The 22289-nt window shown below is 47.4% G+C and overlaps 1 protein-coding gene across 1 annotated transcript in view; it reads left to right on the top strand.

Annotated features, from left to right (window-relative positions):
• The window catches only part of MYO7B (myosin VIIB), a 349736-nt gene that overhangs the window by 212810 nt on the left and 114637 nt on the right, over positions 1-22289 (top strand). Inside the window, exons 25-27 of the mRNA XM_040348869.1 lie at positions 1430-1513; positions 1627-1754; positions 8509-8635. Of these exons, the coding sequence (XP_040204803.1) occupies positions 1430-1513; positions 1627-1754; positions 8509-8635 (339 nt within the window). The remainder of the gene's footprint in view (positions 1-1429; positions 1514-1626; positions 1755-8508; positions 8636-22289) is intronic.

Here is a 22289-nt window from a genome sequence, read left to right as displayed (position 1 = left end):
CATCGATGCATCGCGATTCAGGTGTCCCCGATGTGGCAATCGATGCATTCGACCCGAAAAATTGATGTCGGGTCACATCATCTCGACTTGCCCCGCCCCTCCCGGGAGAGCGGAGTTCCACTTGTTTTTTAGTTTATTAAAAGTCAGCAGCTACAAAAAGTTTAGCTGCTTATTTCTATTAAACCGACACTTTCCTGTCCCACAGTTCATCGATGCGGCCACACGGAGCACCGCTCATCTCCCCCTTCTCTCCTCAGCGCCGTCATATCTACTATGGGCAGTGGCACCCGGCCGTGACAGCTTACGGCTTCACGGCGGGGCGCGCACTGCGCTCTGCCATTGGCCAGCCAATCTTCTGGGACCTGTGTCAAAGCAGAGTTCCAGTAATGTTTTTGTTTATTAAAAGTCAGCAGCTACAAAAAAAAGTGTGTCTTCTGACTTTTAATAAAAAGACACTCACCTGTCCCACAATCCAGCGACGTGGCCACCCGAACCCTCCATTCTGTCCATGGCGCTGGCAATACTACTGTGGGCATCCAGCTGTGACAGCTTGCAGCTTCACAGCCGGGTGCGCATGTCTCACTGCACTGTCCTGCATAGCCAGGCAATCTTCTGGGACCTGTGATGTGTCCCAGAAGATTGCAGGGAGGAAGCGCTGCCAAGCGGAAGTGGGAGCTCGTCAGTAATCGTGATGCATCGCAGAATCGGGTCGAACCGTTGACCAGATAATTGTAATTGAATCGAATCATGAGACCAGTAAAGATGCACACCCCTACTGACCGACCAGTACACCCAGGGGGCCCCTTTTCACTTCTTTCCACTCACCCCTACCCATTACCCCGATTAAACCCATTTTAACAACCTAACCCTCCTTCCATTTCTATCTTATTCTCTTTGTCCCCCCCCCCTTTTTTTGTCTTTACACTTCTCCTTTAAATTCCCTGACCGCCCTTCCTTGGACAACTTCCCCTGTATATTACACCATGATACCTGCCCACTCTGTTACCAAGGTATAATCCCCTTGCTAAGCCTTTTGGTTTTGTTCTACATTGTTGGGCAAGCCCTCCTTAACAGTTGTTGTTTGACATACTGTACCTTTTTAATGGTAACCTGTACCTTTATTGGTATTGTCTGGCTGCCTTCTATGCCTACTGTACCTGAATGTCATTGTTGTATGTAACTACATGTGCCAGATGGTTTGTACATTGTTATGTTTGTTCTTTATCTAATAAACATTGAAAAAAAAAACATTATAATAATGTCAGGATAATACATAAACAAAGATGGCCCCATCTTGTTGGAGAAAAACATATAGGTAGGCATTGGGGGGGGGGGGGGTACTTAGCATCCATGCATTTCATGTAAGAATATACAGTACTGTTAAACTGATTTGGACTTATAACCTGAGATCATATGCACACTTTTACAGTCACAAAGAAACAATCCAAGAGTGAATTTTTCCAGAGAAATTTCCTCCATGAAGCTGAAACGATCTTCAAAACTAGCTGTACAGGTAAAACATAAAAGACCATAAGAAAAGAAAATAACATTGTTTACGTGTTTTTCCTCTGTATATCCGATCCATACAAAACCAAATATTTACATTTATTGTTTATAATGTTAAAGGTTTCAAATCAGCTGAGCAGTGGAAAAGATATATCAGATGATGAAAGCTCTCTGATAGATAAACCCATGTCCATGTTGGAGAAACTACATTTCATTGCTGGCAATGGAATCCTGCGTCCTGAAATCCGGTGAGAAACATTTTTACATACTTGCATTTTTTTTTGCCGCATTTGGTTTATGGACATCCACATATCCACATACATCTAACACAGTGAGGTTGATTTACTAATACTGGCCATACACTATACAAAAAATCGGCCGCACGCATTTTCGAAAAACGAACATTCGGCCATGAGCGCAAATTATAGTGTCATCATGTAATGACCGATAAATCGTTCAGTGGACATGAATGCCTTTTTTGTTCATTTTTTTTTTTTTACATATACGTAGTGCAGACAGTTCGGACGGGAAGCACATTAGCCTTTCAATTTTTCGTTCGCTGGGCAGAAAATTGCCAAACTTGTCCTTAATTTTTTCGGCTAGAAAACGTCCCAACGATTATCGATTTTGTGCCCATTAACTGGCCAAAAAAAACGAACGACCTGTCTAAATGACCGAATTTCGGACGATTTTTCATATAGTGTATGGCCAGCATAAAACTGGAGAGTGCAAAATCTGGTACAGCTGTGCACTGTAGCCAATCAGCGTCTAACTTCAGCTTGTTCAATTATAAAATAAGTTCAGCTTTTAACAAAAAATTATAAATGCTAATTTTTTTGCAGGTAAAAAAATGTGCATTTATTATTTTTTGTTTTGGGAGCCTATAAAGCATTGCACCAGTGATCAGCATATAGCTGATACTATGCAGGTCTCCTGTAGACCTGTCAGTGTATCTGTTTGCTCGTACTTTGTATAGGCAAGCAGATACTTACTGACAGGAAGAATTAATGAACTACCACAGCGCTCAACAGCAAGCTAGCAGCTGCAAAGGCTTGTCGGGACATGTAGTTTCCCATTTACAGAGGACTGTGAATAAATTATGTGGTTGAGCGGGCTGAGCAAAGCCCAGCCACATTAGTTTCAAAGAGTGACAGCAGGTCTGGGAGAAAATGCTGAGGGAGAGGGGGAATGTTTGCAGCTGCTGGAATATGTTACATGTTGCACCCTAAATAACGTGCAACATCCTGAACCCCTGCCAGACCACGCCCCCAACATGTTTTTTTTCGCCCCCAGAGCTTACTTATGCTTAAAGGGGTTGTAAAGGAAAACATTTTTTCCCTAAATAGCTTCCTTCCTGGTGTGGAGAAAGCCCCTTGAGGGGGGAGGGGGCGAGCAGGCAAGTCAGGACACTCTCTACTTTGCAGATAGAGAAAGGAGCTGTGTGTTAGTGGGAGTCCTGACACTCCTACTCACCCCCTCCCCCCTCAAGAGGTTTTCTCGTGGGCCCGTGGGCGGACGCGTCAGGCGCGTTGGTGGCTCTTCGGGGTCACTATCGCCTAATTTACACCTTCCCTCCTCGGTGGTTTCTTCCTCGCCTGCTGCGCAGAGTGGAAGCCGAAGGGATTCTATCAATCCTGATTGCCCCTGATTGGTCGCTCCTGGTACGCGGACCGGGTGCGTCTGGTGGCAGACGCCCCCTAGCGTCTTCCCCTGGGGGTTGATCTTCTGTTACAGGGTCCGATCTTCCACCCTGTTTTACAGCCACTGGCTTTAGCGGCGTGGCTGTTGAGAGCCTGGGGCTAAAGGACCGAGGCCTATTGGGCTCGGTGGTCTCTGCCGTGCTGCCTGCACGGAAGTCTACCTCACGTAGGATTTACATCTACGTGGAAGGCCTACTTCTCTGTGTGTGAGGAGATGTAATGGCACCCTCCTACATACGTGGTGTCCAGGATTCTGCTGTTTTTTACAGCAGGAAGTGGATCGGGCTCTCGCCTTAAGTACGGTTAGGAGTCAGATTTCTGCTCTGGCTGTTTTTTCTTCCAATGAGCCTTGGCGTCGCACTCCTTGGTGCGTACGTCTGTTCAGGGGGTCTGGCATGTGGACCCTCCGGTGCGCCCTCCACTACCCCCATGGGACTTGAATTTAGTTATTTCGGTTCTTCTGGATGCTCCCTTTGAGGACATTCGGGAGGTTTTTTGTTGACTGTCACTAAAGGTGATTTTTTTCTGGTAGTAATTACTTCGATCTGACGAGTGTCTGTCTGAACTGGCGGCCTTGTCTTGCAAGGCTCCCTACTTGGTCATCCTTAAGGATGAGGTGGTGCTGCGGCCGCAGCCGTCTTTTCTCCCCAAGGTTGTTTTCGGCTTTTCACATTGATGTGGACATTGTTCTTCCATCCTTATGTCCTCGGCCGAAATGCAAGGGGGAGGCCATTTTACATCCTCTGGATGTGGTTCGGGCCCTACGAGTGTACTTATCTGCTACGATTCCGTTCCGGAAGTCGGACTCACTGTTTGTGTCGGTGGCTGGTCCTACAATGGGGCCTGGTAGTCTCGTCGGCCACCATTTCTAGGTGGTTCCGACGGATTGTGCTTCAGGCCTATGCCCTGAAGGGGCGGGCGTCTCCCTTTCGGGTTACGGCACATTCGACCAGGGCGATCAGTGCCTCTTGGGCTTTCCGGCATCATGCCTCTGTGTTACAGGGGTGTATGGCAGTGACCTGGTCATCGATCCACATTTTTTTCCAGGTTTTACAAGGTGGATGTGTGTGCATCTTCTGATGCCTCCTTCGGCCGCAGGTGTTACAGGCGGCAGTTTATGGTTGGAGTTTCTCCGTTGAGCAACTCCGGTTTTGTTTGGGGTGTAACCTGTTTTTCTGTGTTATTTTCCCACCCCTCGAAAAATGTTGACACTGCTTTGGGACGTCCCTACTGTCAAAGAAGGCTGTGTCCGTCTATGAACGGAAGAGAAAATAGGATTTTTGTACTCACCGTAAAATCAATTTCTCTGAGTTCATAGACGGACACAGCACCCACCCCTCCTTTGTTTGTACTGCTTGTTACGAACTGAGGCTGCTGGAGCAGGGTGTGGGTTATACCCGGGGGGCCACGCCCCCTGGGAGGAGCTGCACTGAGGTTTGTGTTTGTTAACACTTTAAGTGCTTTTTTTCTGCCTAAACTCTCCTAGTGAAAGCGGATATAACCCTACTGTCAAAGAAGGCTGTGTCCGTCTATGAACTCAGAGAAATGGATTTTACGGTGAGTACAAAAATCCTATTTTTTTTGCTAGATAATTACTCAGAACCCCCAAATACTATAAATATATATGTTTTTTTAGCAGACACCCTAGGGAATAAAATGGCGGTCATTGCAACTTTTTTCCTCGCACGGTATTTGCGTAATAATTTTTCAAACGCCTTTTTTTGGGAAAAAAAACGGTTTCATGAATTAAAAAATGACAAAATGGTAAAGTAACCCAATGAAAATTAGGAGGAGGCAACGAATGTTGGCGGTCAGTGTAGGTGTCGGGGGTCAGTGTAGGCGTCAGGTAGGTCAGTGTAATGTGAGAAGTGCAGAAAGTAGGAGTCAGGTGGATCAGTGTGTGTGTCGGGGGGTCAGATAGGTCACGTGTTCAAAACATGGAAAGAGTGCAGCGCTATGTGGTTAAAACCATGTGTGAACTAAATGTTAAACCTTGAAATGTAAACAAATGATATGTGAAAAATGTATTAAAAGGAAAACTAAATGTCGCGCCCGGGGCCACGGGTCCCCCCTGCCCCCCCCAAGCTACGCCACGCCTCCTAATCAGAGGCTTCCTGAGGAATAATCGATCTGCGATTGTCCGTCACTTCTCCTCCTTCTTTGAGTGTTTGTGCACAGCGGCTATGAAGGTGCCCATGAGCTCCGGGTCCATGTCCGGGTACAAGCCATTGCCCAGGTAAGCGATATACGCCTGGCGACCAAAGGCCTCCACCATCGGTTTCACCATATTCTCTATGTTCCCCTGAGAGAGAGAGAAGGACATTGTCACTCAGTTGCAGATCACATTTCGGGATTAACAACACTTCAATAATGGAGTTTTGTTGCCAACAATTATCTGTGCGATTATGAATCAGAGATCACAGAACGCGGAGAAGACGCGAGATTACAGAGTTCTGTATAGAAATTTTCTGTCTCTCACCTTGCTAACGTACAGAGCGCAGGGGTCCAGATTTCCCTGCAGGGTCACCTTCCATCCCATCCTCTCCCTGCAATAAAGGAGAAAGTCAGACCAATCAGCATCCCGAGATCACACTGTACATGAAGGGTACAGACCGGCCTCGTGTACCGGGCCCTGTTGGTGGTTGAGACCCCTGGTCTCCCTGATAGTCCCTGACTACCTGATGATGCGCTCGCGTTGTGTCTGCAGGCCTGGGAGATTGGTTTAGTTTTAAAGAAGTAACACAGACGGAGACATATAATTTGTGAAACCAAGCTCTGTTTATTTTCGGCTCGTTGCTGGTTATATAGGGGGAAATAGGGGCGTACAACATAACTTTTGACATACATATAACTGTTCCTTTAGGTTAAAGGAATGGAATTTTTCGCTAAGGACAGCTGATGTCTGAGTTTCAACTTTACCCTTAAACACAGAAAGAACACGTACGTACTTATGTTAAACATGACTCTAGATAATAGAGGAAGCGAAACCCAGACAGAACACACTTAGGTTGCTTGTTTAACTAAAACACATATATAAAATGGAATCTGGACAAACAACATGGAGTCTAAGCTAGGTCAATTCCCCACCGCTCCTCACAGGCCCTATGGGGTCAGATGAGGGGCTGGGCCCGATGCAGCGTTATTCAATCAGTGTGCATGAGAACCGTGCAGTGTCATTCTAAATCTCTTTTCTACCACCCCCCCCCCATCAACTACCAGTGAACGAGAGGGAGGGATGTTCTGTTGTGCACCTCTCCGACCGCAAGTACTTGGCTATGAAGCACCTAATTCTACACCTTCATTCCTCTCAGTACAGGTTTCAGAGAGGACTGAAGGTATAGTGGGGTTGGAGATCCCAGCTGATGAGGAGAAAGGAGAGGTCCGCTTTGTTCTTTGGTGTGGGTCTTTTAGGTACGCTTGCCAACGAACTGCATGGCAGGTCGACATATGTCTGGTCAAGCATGTGGTGCCCAAGCGGGTGATGTTTTGGCCACGCGCAGAGCCGCTGATAAGGCAGTACATCCAGCCCTCTTGTACTGGGCCCAGGCACCATCAGTTCAAAAGGGGGGCCCGGGCACCTGATGAGCAGGAGGGCAGCTGTACAGTAATATTGCAGCCACTGATCCTTATTTGCCTTCCCCTGCAGCGCTGCCAGCTTCTCTTCCACCTTCTCTCTCTGGCTACACTGCAGGGGATTGCGCATGCGCCCCTTCCATCTGTTCTCTGGGCCTCCCATTTTCCCCTGCAGCAGAGGTCATCAACCCTGTCCTCAGGTCCCACTAACAGGCCAGGTTTGCAAGATAACTGAAATACATCACATGTGATATAATGTGCTGCTCAGTGATTGCAGTATTCTAGTCTGCATCTCCCCAAGGTAATACATAAAACCTGGTCTGTTAGCGGGCCCTGAGGACAGGGTTGATGACCACTGCCCTGCAGCACTTCCAGCTTTCCTCCTCTGCTGCTGCAGACACAAAGTGAGATGTTTCAGGATAGAGAGCGGGGCAAGAGGGACGCTTCCTATACTGGCCTCTTCCTTTTATGAATGAACATGGTGAGAGATCGGTACCAATCACTCCGGTGTCCATTCATCGCAGAAGCATAGTAAACTGTTTACTATGCTTTATTTTGTGAATTAGCAGGAATAATCAGTGTTTTCTATTCATTCATCTGTGCTGTTGAGGCTGCAAAAGAAAGGGATTGATAAATCGATGACCTCAGTCACTTTCGGCTGGAAAGGGGGCCCTGCCAGGTAGGCTGTATGGGGCCCACCTGATTTCTAACAGCTGCCCTGGCCACGCGAGATACGCTTGAGACAAATGTTGCAAATAGCAGCAGTGCGATCTGATGCACTCGTCTCAAAAAAGGCCCACACCAAAGAACTTTTGGAATAACGTAGAGAGACAGCAGCGCCCTGCACATGCGGAGCTCTGCGGTGTGATGCAGTCGGTGTGCTGCCCTTAAGCTGGCCCCTGGAGGGCATCCTGCCTCGTTGGAGAAGTGCCTCCCCCTCCTCCTCCTCTCTCCTATCAGGCACCCACATAGAGTCAGTGACCTCATCATCCCCTCCCTCCTCATCACTGGAGCAAACCTGGCAGTATGCTGCAGCTGAGGGAACATGACTGCCAGATTGCTGTCCTTTTTCGGGCACCCCCTCTCTCTGGGCTCACGTTACTGCCTTTCCATTAGCTGGGTACCATCATCAGAGCCTTCAAAACGCTGCGCATCCTCCTGCAGCACGTACCCAACACTGTGGTCAAACAGTTCAGGGGACTCCTCAGGAGGACATAGTGGGGCTAGGGAAAGAGTGACTGATGCCATTGAGCAGAGGGAAGAGGCCGCATTGGCAGCTGTTTTGCCAGACAAAGTACCCTGAGCCTGGGTGAGAGAGGATGAGGACAGCTTGGTCATCCACTCTACGAAGTCTTTGGCATGTTGCAGCTCAAGGTGGCCAGCTGCCGGAAAAAAGGACAAGAGTGTCCCATGGCCACGTGCTGATGAGGATGCACTGTGTCCACGACCAGCACTGTTTTGCCTCTAGACGCAGAGCCTGCTTGCCCTCTTTTATTGGCTCGTGACTGTCTGCCTCTCCTTGTTGTTCTTCCAGACATACTAATGGCCTGCAGGGAGATGTAGCTGCACAAAGCTGGTATACATGTATCGTACTTTAATTTTGTCCTCAATTGGTTTTTTCTTTTACAATAATTCTGACTTGAGTGTTAGTATACTGATCACAAGATTGCATTATCACAGATGTCAAATGGATCAGGAAAAATCATTGCGTTCTATCTTTTTATTTTAGAGATGAGATATACTGCCAGATCTGCAAGCAGCTCTCTGGAAACAACAATAAGTCTAGTTATGCTCGTGGATGGATCCTGCTGTCTCTTTGTTTGGGCTGCTTTCCACCTACAGAAAGGTTTTTCAAGGTAAATGTTTTGATGGGGTCCCATAATAGCAAAATGAATAACTTAGATTTAGTTTTTGATTTCTCATGCTGCATTTGATCAATATCTCTGTTAAAGCGGGGGGTTCACCCTAAAACAAGTATATACCATTCAATCCAGAATCCTGCCGACATGTACAGTGTGCTGTTTTTTTCGGTTTACATACCGTAGTATAGGTAGTGAATCCCGCGGGACTGGGTGTTCCTATTCGAGACTAAGTGATTGACGTATGACAAAAGCTTCCCTCCCGGCGCATAATGCGCGTCACCAGTTTCCGAATAAAGCCGAACTGCGAGTCGGCGCTATACGGCGCCTGCGCACCGACGTTCGGCTTTTTTTGGAAACTGGTGACGCGCCTTTTGCGCCGGGAGGGAAGCTTTTGTCATACGTCAATCACTTAGTCTCGAATAGGAACGCCCAGTCCCACGGGATTCACTACCCGGAAGCCGGGGGGGGGGGTAGGGCCGGGAATACCGATACTACGGTATGTAAACCGAAAAAAAAAAACAGCATACTGTACATGTCGGCAGTATGCTGGATTGAATGGTATATACTTGTTTTAGGGTGAACCTCCGCTTTAATATAAAAAAAAAGCTTAATAATAATGATAATTAACTCACAACAGTAATGGAAGGTTTTTAAAAGGTTTTTTACTTTCCCTCAAAAAGTGGAACATATGTGGATGTCATGCCTTGAAAAAGAACAGCAGAGTGCACCAATCTAGTAGATACAGACCCTTATTCGGTAAAAGACAAATGGCAACTCGCATTAAGGCCCCTTTCACACTGGGGCATTTTTGGGGCGTTATTTGAGTGTTTTTCAGGCACTTTGGCGTAAAAAAAAGCGCTTCCAATTAATTTCAATGGAGAGGGGGGTTTTTGGGGCGGTTTTATGAGCGTTTTAATAGCGCTATTTTTAACGCTAAAATGCTGTAAAAGCGCTTCCGTGTGAAAGGGGTCTAATAGTGGGTAAAAAAGCACATCTCATCTAACATGATGAAGTGGCAGTATCTCTCTGGGTTAACAGTATCTATTACACCAAAACATCCGATGTACCGCTGGCGGCCAGGTATGGGGGCTTTAAGCAGAAGCTGAAACCATGATGGACTGCAGTCTGCAGTTGTCATATGTGGGTAGGATTATCAGAACCTTGAAAAAGCGGTTTGGCGAACACCACAGGTTTGTAGAGGAGGGCAGTATTAAACAAAGTGCTGAGACATTTTGTGGAATTCCATAGCAAATCATCACAGGGTCTAAACATTATTTAGGACTTATTTAGGTCTCATGTATATAAGTGTTCACGAAACCCATATAATTTATACCTTGAATACCATCAGTACAAGCCCCCCCCAGACCTGTACCTACTTAGCATCTCATCACAGCATCTCATCACACCTGCATGCACTCAGCCCCTCCTCACACCTATAACCCACTTAGCCCCCTCACTCCTGTACATACTCAGCCCCTCCTCACACTTATATGCACTCAGCCCCTCCTCACACCTATACGCACTCAGCCCCTCCTCACACATGTACGCACTTAGCCCTCCTCACACCTGTACGCACTTAGCCCTCCTCACACCTGTACGCACTTAGCCCTCCTCACACTTGTACGCACTCAGCCCTCCTTACACCTGTACGCACTCAGCCCTCCTTACACCTGTACGCACTCAGCCCTCCTTACATCTGTACGCACTCAGCCCCCCTCACACCTGTACCCACTTAGCCCCCCTCACCCCTGTACACACTCATCCCCTCCTCACACCTATATGCACTCAGCCACCCTCACACCTATGCCCACTTAGCCCCCCTCACTCCTGTACACACTCAGCCCCTCCTCACACCTATACGCACTCAACCACCCTCACACCTATACGCACTCAACCACCCTCACACCTATACGCACTCAACCACCTTCACACCTATACGCACTCATCCCCTCCTCACACCTGTACACACTCAGCCCCCCTCACACTTGTATGCACTCAGCCCTTTTTCACACCTGTGCGCACTCAGCCTCTCCTCACGCCTGTATGCACTTAGCCCCCCTCACACCTGTATGCACTTAGCCCCTCCTCGTACCTGTATGCACTTAGCCCCTCCTCGTACCTGTATGCACTCAGCCCCTCCTCGCACCTATACGCACTACGCCCCCCTCACACCTGTACGCACTCAGCCCCCCTCACACCTATACCCACTTAGCCCCCCTCACTCCTGTACACACTCGGCCCCTCCTCACACCTATATGCACGCAACCACCCTCACACCTATACACACTCAGCCCCTCCTCACACCTGTACGCACTTAGCCCCCTTCACTCCTGTACACACTGAGCCCCTCCTCACACCTGTACGCACTTAGCCCCCCTCACTCCTGTACACACTCAGCCCCTTCTCATACCTGTACGCACTCAGCCCCTCCTTACACCTGTACGCACTCAGCCCCTCCTCACACCTGTACGCACACATGTGTATATATGACACAAACACATGTACACGCATCGCATGCATACATATATATATTGTATTTTATTTGACCGCTTAAGGACCAGCCGCCGCAGTTGTACTGTGGCAGGTTGGCTTCCCTGTGCGAATCAGCGTCATTATACGTCGGCCTCTTTAAATAGAATAGGAAGCGCGCATGCTCACAGAGCTACACCAGAGACGATGCACTTGGCCGGCGGCTGCGATGTCCGCCAGCCAATTGCGATTGCTCCACAGAGGGACAGAACAGAGATCTGTCAATGTAAGCAGATTTCCATTCTGTCAGGGTAGTACTCTACTCCCAGGCAGCCCATCCCCCATAAAGTTAGCTCTCAGGGAACACACTTAACCCCTTGATCGCCCCTAGTGTTAACCCTTCCCTGTCAGTGTCATTTATACAGCAACCAGTGGCTATTTTTAGCTCTGATCACTGTATAAATGTCAATGGTCCCAAAAAAAGCGTCAAAAGTGTCCGATCTGTACGCCGCATGCAGTGACCAAGGCTCTACAGACGAAACGCGTAAGCACTTTTGTTTTCCTATATTTGCCAATAAATATTTCCTATGGATTGGAGTATAATATAAAAATGCCATAAATGTATCCCATATTTTGTAGACACTATGGGCCAGATCCACAAAAGGGATACGACGGCGTATCTACTGATACGCCGTCGTATCCCTGTTTCTATCTTTGGAACTGATCCACAGAATCAGTTTCCAATAGATAGGGAGAAGATCCGACATGTGTAAGGGACTTACACTGTCGGATCTTAGGATGCAGTACCTCGGCCGCCGCTGGGGGCATTTCTCGTCGAAATGCCGCTTCGGGTATGCAAATTAGCACTTACGGAGATCCACAAAGCTTTTACGCTTCGTTTTTTCTCTGTAAGTATTAGTTTGCAAATGCAAAATTAGGGCTGCTTTTACAAGGCCTAAACTGTTTAGGCCTTGTAAAAGTAGACCCTTCTATCCCGCTCACGCGCGGGAGTGACGTCATCGCCGCCCCAGCCAATCACAGCGCTGTAGCGGCGATACCCGGAAGACACGCCGGAGCAAGATGATTTCTCGCTCGGCGTGAACCAGGTAAGTTTTACACACCTCGTTCCGAGGTAAGTATTTCATAATGAGCTAATATGCGGTGTATATTAGCTCATTATGACTTTTGCCTTGCAGGAGAAAAACAATTTTTTTTTGATGCGGGTTTACAACCGCTTTAAGTGTATTCTCAATCAGAGATACACTTAAACATATCTAAGATACGACGGCTTGCGCCGTCCTATCTTAGGTTGCAATATTTCGGATGGCAGCTAGGTGGCGCTTCCATTGCGGTCGGCGTAGAATATGCAAATCAGTAGATACGCCGATTCACAAACAAACGCCCGGCCGCCGCTGTACATTTACGCCGTTTCCGTAAGGCATTATCAGGCCTAAAGTTTTTCCATCTAATAGATGGAACAGTAATGTTAAAGTATGGCCGCCGCCGCAAAGTTAAGCACATCTCTCTGAATCTACCTATATGTTTTTTTTCCCCCCACAAATAGAGCTTTCGTTTGGTGGTATTTGATCATCTCTGCGGTTTTTCTTTTTTGCGCTATAAACAAAAGAAGAGCGACATCTGTGATTTAAGATCCACTGCCGCAAGTTTGAGAGGCAAGTGGGTAATTCACAACACACTTACCTCCAAACTTGCGGCGGCGGATCGTAAATCCCCCGGCGAAATTCAAATTCCGCGGGTAGGGGGAGTGTACTATTTAAATCAGGCGCGTTCCCGCGCCGATTTAAATGAGTATGCGCCGTCCACGAAATTTCCCGGCGTGCATTGCTCCCACTGACGTCGCTAGGACATCAGTGGTTTCGACGCTGACGTAAATGACGTCCATCCGTATTCGAGAACGTCTTACGCAAACGACGTAAAAAAATTCAAATTCGACGCGGGAACGACGGCTATACTTATCATTGGCTGCGCCTCATAGAAGCAGGGGTAAGTATACGCCGGGAAAACCGCTACGGAAACGTCGTAACAACACTGCGTCGTGTCCGCGTACGTTCGTGAATTGCCGTATCTCGCTGACTTACATATTTCTCAATGTAAATCAGCAAAAAACGCCCCCCGCGGCCATATTTAAAATTCCGTTAAGATCCGACGGTGTAACACAGTTACACCTGTCGGATCTTAGGCATATCTATGCGTAACTGATTCTATGAATCAGTCGCATAGATACGACGGGCCTAAGTCAGAGATACGACGGCGTATCAGGAGATACACCGTCGGATCTCTCTGTGAATCTAGCCCAATATTTTTTACTTTTTTATTTAATAAATATCACAATTTTTTTTTAAAAAACGTTTTTTTTCCTCAGTTTAGGCCGATACGTATTCTTCTACATATTTTTGGTAAAAAAAAAATCGCAATAATCGTATATTGATTGGTTTGCGCAAAAGCTATAGCGTCTACAAAATAGGTGATAGATTTATGGCATTTTTATTTTATATTTTTTTTTACTAGTATTGGCGGTGATTTGCGATTTTTTACTGTGACCGTGACATTGCGGCGAACACATCGGACACTTTTGACACGTTTTTGGGACCATTCACATTTATACAGCGATTAATGCTATAAATATGCATTGATTACTGTGTAAATGTGACTGGCAGGGAAGGGGTTAACCACTAGGGGGCGCTGAAGGGGTTAATATGTTTCCTAAGGTGTGTTCTAACTGTAGGGGGGAGGGGACTCACAAGGGGAGGAGACCGATGTGTGTTCCTCTGTACTGGGAACACACATTGGTCTCCTCACCGCTGACAGGAGGTGGATCTGTGTGTTTACACACACAGATCCACACTCCTGCCGTGAGTACCGGCAATCGCGGCCGCCGGGCACCCGCGCTGGGTCACAAGCGATACCGCGGGCGCGCGCCCTAGGTCACCGGGAACACAGGACGTCATATGACGTCCACCCGGATCGAGAGAGGGTCCCTGCCGGCGTCATTTTACAATGCGCCGGTAGGGAAGTGGTTAAATAAAGTGACTACTACCCTGGTGAAACATTTTTTTTTTTAGATATACACAATCCTTTTAAATACATAAACACAAAGGCCCGGATTCACAGACAGCAGGCGCACATTACGCCGCCGTAGCATATCCCCTATACGCTACGCCAACGTAGCGTAGAGAGGCAAGCATGGAATTCATAAAGCCAGTGCTCCCATCATTGCACCAGCGTGGCGTGGGTTTCAAAGGCGCAGGCCGGCGTAGGTGGAAGTGGGCGTGATTCATGCAAATGAGGCGTGACCCCATGCAAATGATGGACCGAGCGCCAGACAAGTACGTATAACGAACTGCGCATGCGCCGTGACGTGAACGCATCTCCCTGCGCATGCTCACAACCACGTCGGAACAACTGCCTAAGATACGCCGGATCACTGTGTACGCCGTTAGCGTAACCTACGACCAGCCAGACACACGTGCAACGTAAAATACGCCGGCTTGTGTTCCCTGGTGCAGTCCTAAACATGTCTTTTGCTGGGTTACACCTCCTTTATGGGGAATAACTTTACGCCGGACGTACAACTTACGTGCACCTCGCGTAGCCTGCGTCGGGCGCACGTACCTTTGTGAATTGCCGTATTTCCCTCATTTGCATGTTTGAATGGCTAATCAATGAGAGCGGCACCATGCACCCAGCCTAAATTTTCGCCCATCCTATGCCGGCGTAAGCAAGTTACGTCGGCGGGGTGTAGCCTGGTTTTAGGCGCATCTCTGTTTGTGGGTCAGGCGCACAGATACGACGGCGCATATTTGCACTTACGTCGGCGTAACTTGTTATACGTCGGCGTAAGTGCTCTGTGAATCCGGGCCAAAGTCTTTTGAAAAAAGTGACAGGTGCTCTTCAATCGTGTATGCCTTTGTGCTGGTGCTTCTTAAGCCTCATACACACGATCGGACTTCCATCTGAATTTTCCGTGGATTTTGCTCCGAATGGGCGTTGGCCGTGAACTTGATATGCATACACACGGCAGGACTTTTTCAGCCAACTTTCACCAAATCACATTCAGCTCTTTACCGTCACCATTTGGCCAACTTCTGCTATTGTTGTCTGATCTTTAGCATTGGTTCTGAGCATGCCTGTTTGTACTTTTGACTTTAGTCTGATGTCCATCGGACATTTGTTGTTGAAAAGCTTGAGAGGATTCACAGCGAACATTTGTCTGATGAAAAAGCGAAAACAATTGTCCCATGGAGCATACACACGGTCAGATTGTCCGATCAAACACGTTTGTCGGACCATTGTTGTCAAAAAGTCTGATCGTGTTTCGCGCGGTCTCCCAAACAAAATTAGCGTCCTTTTTTTCCCACAAATAGAGCTTTCTTTTGGTGGTATTTGATCACCTTTGTGGTTTTTATTTTTTGCGCTATAAACAAAAATAGTGCGACAAATTTTAAAAAAATGCAATATTTTTTACTTTTTGCTATAATAAATATCCCCCAAAAATATATAAAAAAATAGTTTTTTTCCTCAGTTTAGGCCGATACGTATTCTTCTACATATTTTTGGTAAAAAAAATCGCAATAAGCGTTTATCGGTTGGTTTGCGCACAATTTGTAGCGTTTACAAAATAGGGGATAGTTTTATTGCATTTTTATCCATTTTTTTTTTTTTACTACTAATGGCGGCGATTAGTGATTTTTTTCGTGACTGCGACATTATGACGGACGCTTCGGACAATTTTGACACATTTTTGGGACCATTGTAATTTTCGCAGCAAAAAATGCATTTAAAATGCATTGTTTATTGTGGAAATGACAGTTGTAGTTTGGGAGTTAACCACAGGGGGCGCTGAAGGAGTTATGTTTCACCTAGTGTGTGTTTACAACTGTAGGGGGGTGTGACTGTAGGAGTGACGTCATCGATTGTGTCTCCCTATAAGGCTCCATTCACATCTCCGCGACAACAACGCCGCGTACGCGGCGTATTTTGCCGCGGATAGTGTATCTTTTTTTTTTTTTTTTTCAAATTCTTCCCATTGCTGTCTATGGGCGAACGCCAATGTCGCCTGAAAAAAAGGGTCCGGGACTTTTTTTCAGGCGACAGGCGTACGGCGTCTATGAGATGTGAACCATCTCCATAGACAGCAATGGGAATTTCCCCCTCTAGCGGCACAAGCGTCCGGCGTCGGGCGTTTTGTCGCCTAGATGTGAATGGAGGCTAAAGGGGATGACACGATCGATGCAGCCGCCACAGTGAAGCACGGGCAAGTCGTGTTTACACGCGGCTCTCCCCTTTCTTCAGCTCCGGGGACTGATCGCGGGACCCTAGCGGCGATCGGGTCCCGCAGTCCCGGAGCTTCGGACCAGGTCGCAGGCGCGCGCCCGTGACCCACGGCTGGGTAGATGTACAGGACGTACCGGTACCACTGGCTGGCGTAACAACCGGGGGGGCAGCTGGTGCGGCTGCCCCGGGCGCTAAGCTGAGGGGGGCGCCGTCGCCCCCCAGTTATTATACCGGGATGCTGGGCTGGGCGGATTCCCGCGCTGTGTCAGCCTGGGCGCCGCCATGTTGCTAGCAGCCGCTACCGTCAGTCACTCTGAAGCCGTGCGCGCTCGTGTTCTCCCTCTCTCCTCTTCCCTCCGTCACAGACAGTCCGGAGCCGCCAGGAGGAGGCCGCCTGCCCGCCGAGTCACCGACAGCAGGGAGCCGCCACCCCAGCCATGTCCACGAAGGACGGTAAAGTTTACGGTTTGGGTGTTTGGGTGCCGATGCTGAAAGAAGTCAGTGCTGTGGGTCGGGACTCGGGAGCTGGGCTGATGCAGCGAGACAGGGGGACGAGCAGGCAGAAGGGACATCCACAGGGATGCAAGGATGCCTTCTCTCACAGTGTTAGCTGTCACAGACAGGACAGTGACTGTACTAGGCTGCAATTGCCCTGCTTTATTACCAGCCAGTATAAAAGTAACATTTTTTTTTAATTACAAAGCTAAAGGCATTAATTGCCAGTACAGTAAATGCAAGAAGTTCAGTCATCTACGATCTAATGCATGCATTTACTGTACTGGTAATTAATGCCTTTCGCTTTGTAATAATAAAAAAAAAAAACACGATTTCTTTTATACTGGCTGGTGATAAAGCAGGGCAATTGCAGCCTAGTACAGTTTACAACAAGACATACATTACTTATTTGCATTAAGATTTGTGAAGGCAAGCTCAGAGTAACTCAGTGCCTTCTGTATTGGCTCCTGCATAGCATGAGTGGGGGGGGGGGGGTGCAACAACCATTCTATGCATTGCAGAGAAATCCGTGCCATGGCTCCACTGCCTGCACATTTTTTTCTTGATTACTGTAGCTGTGAAGTGTCCCCTCGGCCGGGGCTGTCGGGGGAAGCCCCTCGGTCCATCCTATATGACAGCTCTCGGTGACTCCCCCTCCTCCTCAGCTTGATTGGCAGCAAGAATAAAGATGGCGGCCTGGCAGCTGATGGCTGGAACCGAACTTGAGGGGAGACGGAGGAGCCCAGCCTGCTGCCCCCCCCCCCCCGGCACTGCCAGGCCGCTGGTGTAGACGGGGGGGTGGAAACAAAATTCTGCCCCGGGCACCCATAACTCTGGTTACGCCACTGACCGGTACGTACATCTGCCCAGCCGTGCCATTCTGCTGACGTATATTTACAGGAGGCGGTCCTTAAGTGGTTAAGGGAAGAATATATATTATACTGGTGCTCCTTACCTAAAAATGGGGGCCCAGGGACTGTTATGCCTACTCTGCTGCATACGTGCTGTGGCTGTGGGTTCCAGCCTGAGCCTCTGATTGGCTGCCTGCAGCCTTTTATTATTGGTTGAATCTGAGATATCTCTTTGATAACAGTAGTCAAAGAGATAGCTTCTAAGATTCAACAAAATAATAAAAGGCTGCGGGCAGCCAATTAGAGGCTCAGGCTGTAAATAGCATAGCATACTAGCTCATTATGAATTACTTACCTGAGATCAAGCCCACGCAGCGGCCCTCGTTTGCCTCTTCCGGGTATCGCTGCTCTGGCGCTGTGACTGGCTGGAGCAACGATGACGTCACTCCCACGCATGCGCGCATTGCCGCCACTAATGGCATGATCGCCTTTAGAAGCGGCACGCTCAGTGCGCCTGCGCACAATGTCTATGGCGCATGCGCCATAGACATCGGTGCAGCTATTTTTTGCAAGTATCTCCTAAACCTTTTAGGTTTGGGAGATATTTCTTGCACCTACAGATAAGCCTTAATCTAGGCTTACCTGTAGGTTAAAGTGATTGTAATGGGTTTAATCTGCCACAGCAGAGCAGTCACTCATTAACCCCGATGTAATTTACACAGGTGTTATTCTTTAGCTGCTCTGCTGCAGCCCCTCTCCTCTCTAAGGCCCCTTTCAGACGTCCGCTCCGCTCGTCCGTGTATTACAAGTCCGTTAACGGACTTGTAATACATCCCTATGGGATCGCGTCCGTTAGCGGATGGAGCATCTGCTAGCGTCCGCGTCCGTCGGGATCTGGTTTTCGGACGGAAGAAACCCTATTTTTCTTCCGTCCGGCGGAGCGGAACTGATGCAGACGGACAGATGGTCCGTCTGCATCAGGTTCCCCATAGGGCAGAGCGGAGCTGAGACAGGGCGGTCCCTGCACTGTGTGCGGGGACCGCCCTATCCGCCGACAGCTGAGCGGGGATCCCCGCTGAGTCGACGGAGACACACGGAGCGGACCCAGAAACGGTCCGCTCCGTGTGAAAGAGCCCTAAGGATGAGCTCCGTCATGTTCGCACAGTGCATGTGCAGAGCCCTCCAGGAAGTCGGCATCGCCCTGCGCTAATCACAGGTGGGGAGACATTTTCCGATGCTCAGCTGCAGAGATCGGGAAATGTCTCCCTGCCTGTGATTATCGCAGTGCGGTGCCAACTTCCTGGCGGGCTCTGCACATGCACTGTGCGAACACGCCAGAGCTCATCCATAACTCTGACCACACCCCCAGATACCCCCCCCCCAGATTTCTCCTCTCTGATCCCTCTCCCAGATTCCTTCCACTCTAACCACACCCCCAGATTCCTTCCACTCTAATCACACCTTCAGATACTCAGATCCATCCACTCTGATCACTCCTCCAGATCCCTCCACTCTCATCACACCTTCAGATACTCAACCCGATCCCTTCCCCCCGATATCTCCCTCCACATCACACACACAATTCCCCTACATCTCACCGGCCCAGCAGCACCAGGGACAGGAGGGTTAGCTGTGTCCAATGCAGGCAAAAGAATATGTCCAGCAGGAACTTCTTGTAGCGGCACCAGCAGCCAGCAGGGAGCTCTACCCTCACCTCCTCCTTTGCTGGCACTCCCAACCTGATCTCTCCACACAGTGTGGTGCTCACTGCCTGAACACACATGGATCCGCCCACTGCTCGCCCTCCCCTGCATGCTTGTATCTATTCTCCCTGCTTTCTTATATCCCTCCTTCCCTCCACTTTGCTTTTTCCAAGGCAGATCCTGTGTCTACTGTCCTTATAATAGTGATCGTTGCTGAGCTCTGTGTAAACCTAAAGTGTGTTTCATTTTATGGAATATCAGGTGCCTCCACTACTGTGTAGTATCCTGTCAGGAGAAGAAACAAGGTAGCAACATTGTAGCCAATACTCAAAACTTGCCCTTATCCCTCCATGTGAATTCATATTATTTCATTGTGGTTGTACACACATTACCATATTTCTGTTCCATCCAAAGATCATTAATTGTTAAGCAAGTCTGTAGCACCTATCATATCATCAAGTCTGGTTCTTCAAATGTATATGTGGGTTCTAAACGCATAACACACATAAAGACTCCTTTGTTTTTAGCCTAGAAAACCTTGCAAATTAGATCATTTAAACCAGACTTTTGTTACATTTCCTTTTTGCAAGTGCCAAATATGTTTGGCACTTCTAAAGAGGACTGCCCAATAATAGCATTAAAATGTATTTAAAGGTCATCATGTGAGGAAGAACAGGAACTATACTGTCTGCACAGAGAGCACTAACAGCTAAACTCTTCTCTGCAAACATGATTGTCTGCTTCTTTAATAATGAAAGACTTTTAACCTTTTAAGTAAAAGTGTAGTGTTAATAGTCATTTTATCAGTTCTAGTAGAATCACTCTCAGATGATGTTCTGTCTTGCATGCTAGTGCCATCATATTTCTTTCTAATGGCGCGCACACACACGACCGTTATAAATGTCATGGAAAAAAACGACGTTTTTCTCGACGTGATTCCTCTCAAGCCTGCCTTGCATACACACGTTCATGAAAAAAAAAAATGCTTGAGCAAAGCGCGGTGACGTACAACACGTACAACGGCACTATAAAGGGGAAGTTTCATTCGAATGGTGCCACCCTTTGTGCTGCTTATGCGAACTTTCCTGTCTCATAACTTGCTTCTGAGCATACACGTTTTCCCCCCTCGTTAAAGCGTACACACAACCATTTTTCACGACCAATTAAAAAAATTGCATTTTTCTCGTCATGAAAAACGGTCGTGTGTACGCGGCATTAGTCTCTCATTAATGGTATGGAGATCCAGGTGACTAGAGAAGAGACAAATGCTTATTTAAAGTTGCTCCGAGTAAAGCCACTTGTTTTTGTGTCAGCACAAAAGAGTAAAAGACATTAAAAACAAAAAACTTTAGTAAATTGTATAAAGAGTGTAAATAATGGATGTACCTACCATTCCATTTAGGGGAAAGGTGCATTTTTAGCAAGTTCGCCCAGCCTATACAAGGCTGGGCGAACTTGCTAAAAATGCACCTTTTCCCTAAATTCTAACTTCCCTTATGCCACCCCCTTCAAATATTTCCCACATATAAATGTTATCAGCTTCTCCTTCATATGGTAGCAAAGTACTCATAGAATTGCTCTTGCCACCGTTCAGATGCTTCTAGTGTTAGCCAGTTTTGCAATTCCCAATTCTATTTGTTCATTAATACATTTGATTCTATTACTGTATGTAGCTGCTCAACTGTTTCCCATCCATGACCCACTCAAACTGACAAGTGACAAAGGTGTCTGTTTATGAAGCAGTGAACAGCGGTGATCCCAAGGATCACCAGTGATCATAGCCCATAAACAGTTTATGAAACAGAGATAATCGGGGGGAGAAGTGTTTGAATTTGTTCTCCCCCGCCGATTATCTCTACACACAGTGAAGTCTTATAGACTGACACAGAAACGGCCAGTTTATGACGCTGTGATCTGAGCACTTCACTGGCGATCTGTGTCAGAATTCACACTCCCCGATTCACCATCTCAGAGCTGGTGAAGCGGGGAGTGAAGAGGGAATCCTGGGGGTTCTGAGGAGGAAGGAGGAAGATTTTTAACTTCCTTCTACCTTGTTCAGACCCCCCAACACTGTAACCATGTCCCCCTGTAATATTTATGTGTATATATATATATATATATATACATACATATATATAATGTGTACATGTATATATATATATATATATATATATATATATATATATACACAGTATATATATAATGTGTGTGTATATACATGTGTATATATAGTGTATGTGTGTGTATACATATATATATTATGTAGGGGGACTTTTATTTTAATTACATTGACCACGCGGTCTGTCAGTGTAATGAGCGGTGATAATTTATCACCGCTCAATAAACTGACATCTCTGTGTTTCTGTGAATTTCTGGTACTGTAATCTCATAAAGTCTCACGAGATTCCAGTATCAGGGGCCGTTCTCCAGTGTTAGAAGCGTTGGAAGATCACTTCACTCCTCCGAGGGTGAAACGATCTTCTCCGCTTGATAAACCGGCACACAGAGGAGAAAAATCTTCACTGTGATAGCCGGAGAACGAAGCAGTGAATAGAATTCACTGCTTCATAAACGGACACCATAGCCTTTATTGCTACAGAAGCTGCTATTATGACCTAATATGAACCCCTATATAATTCTGTGTACTGTAACAGATAATTATGTGTAACAGCAGGTGAACTACTAAAACTGTCAGCACAACTGTCTGTAGGTCTGATTTGTCACTCTCCCTTAATATTCCCATATGGTGCAATCCATACCAGTCGAAGTTCCTTGTTCTGGGGCTTGGTGCTCTTTAGGTCTCAAATTCATCTACAAAATCTTCACCGATGGAAC

Source organism: Rana temporaria, chromosome 4 (assembly GCF_905171775.1).
Source record: "Rana temporaria chromosome 4, aRanTem1.1, whole genome shotgun sequence".
Taxonomy (NCBI): domain Eukaryota; kingdom Metazoa; phylum Chordata; class Amphibia; order Anura; family Ranidae; genus Rana; species Rana temporaria.
Note: the sequence above shows the minus strand (reverse complement) of the source record. Positions and strands in the feature narration are given on the sequence as shown.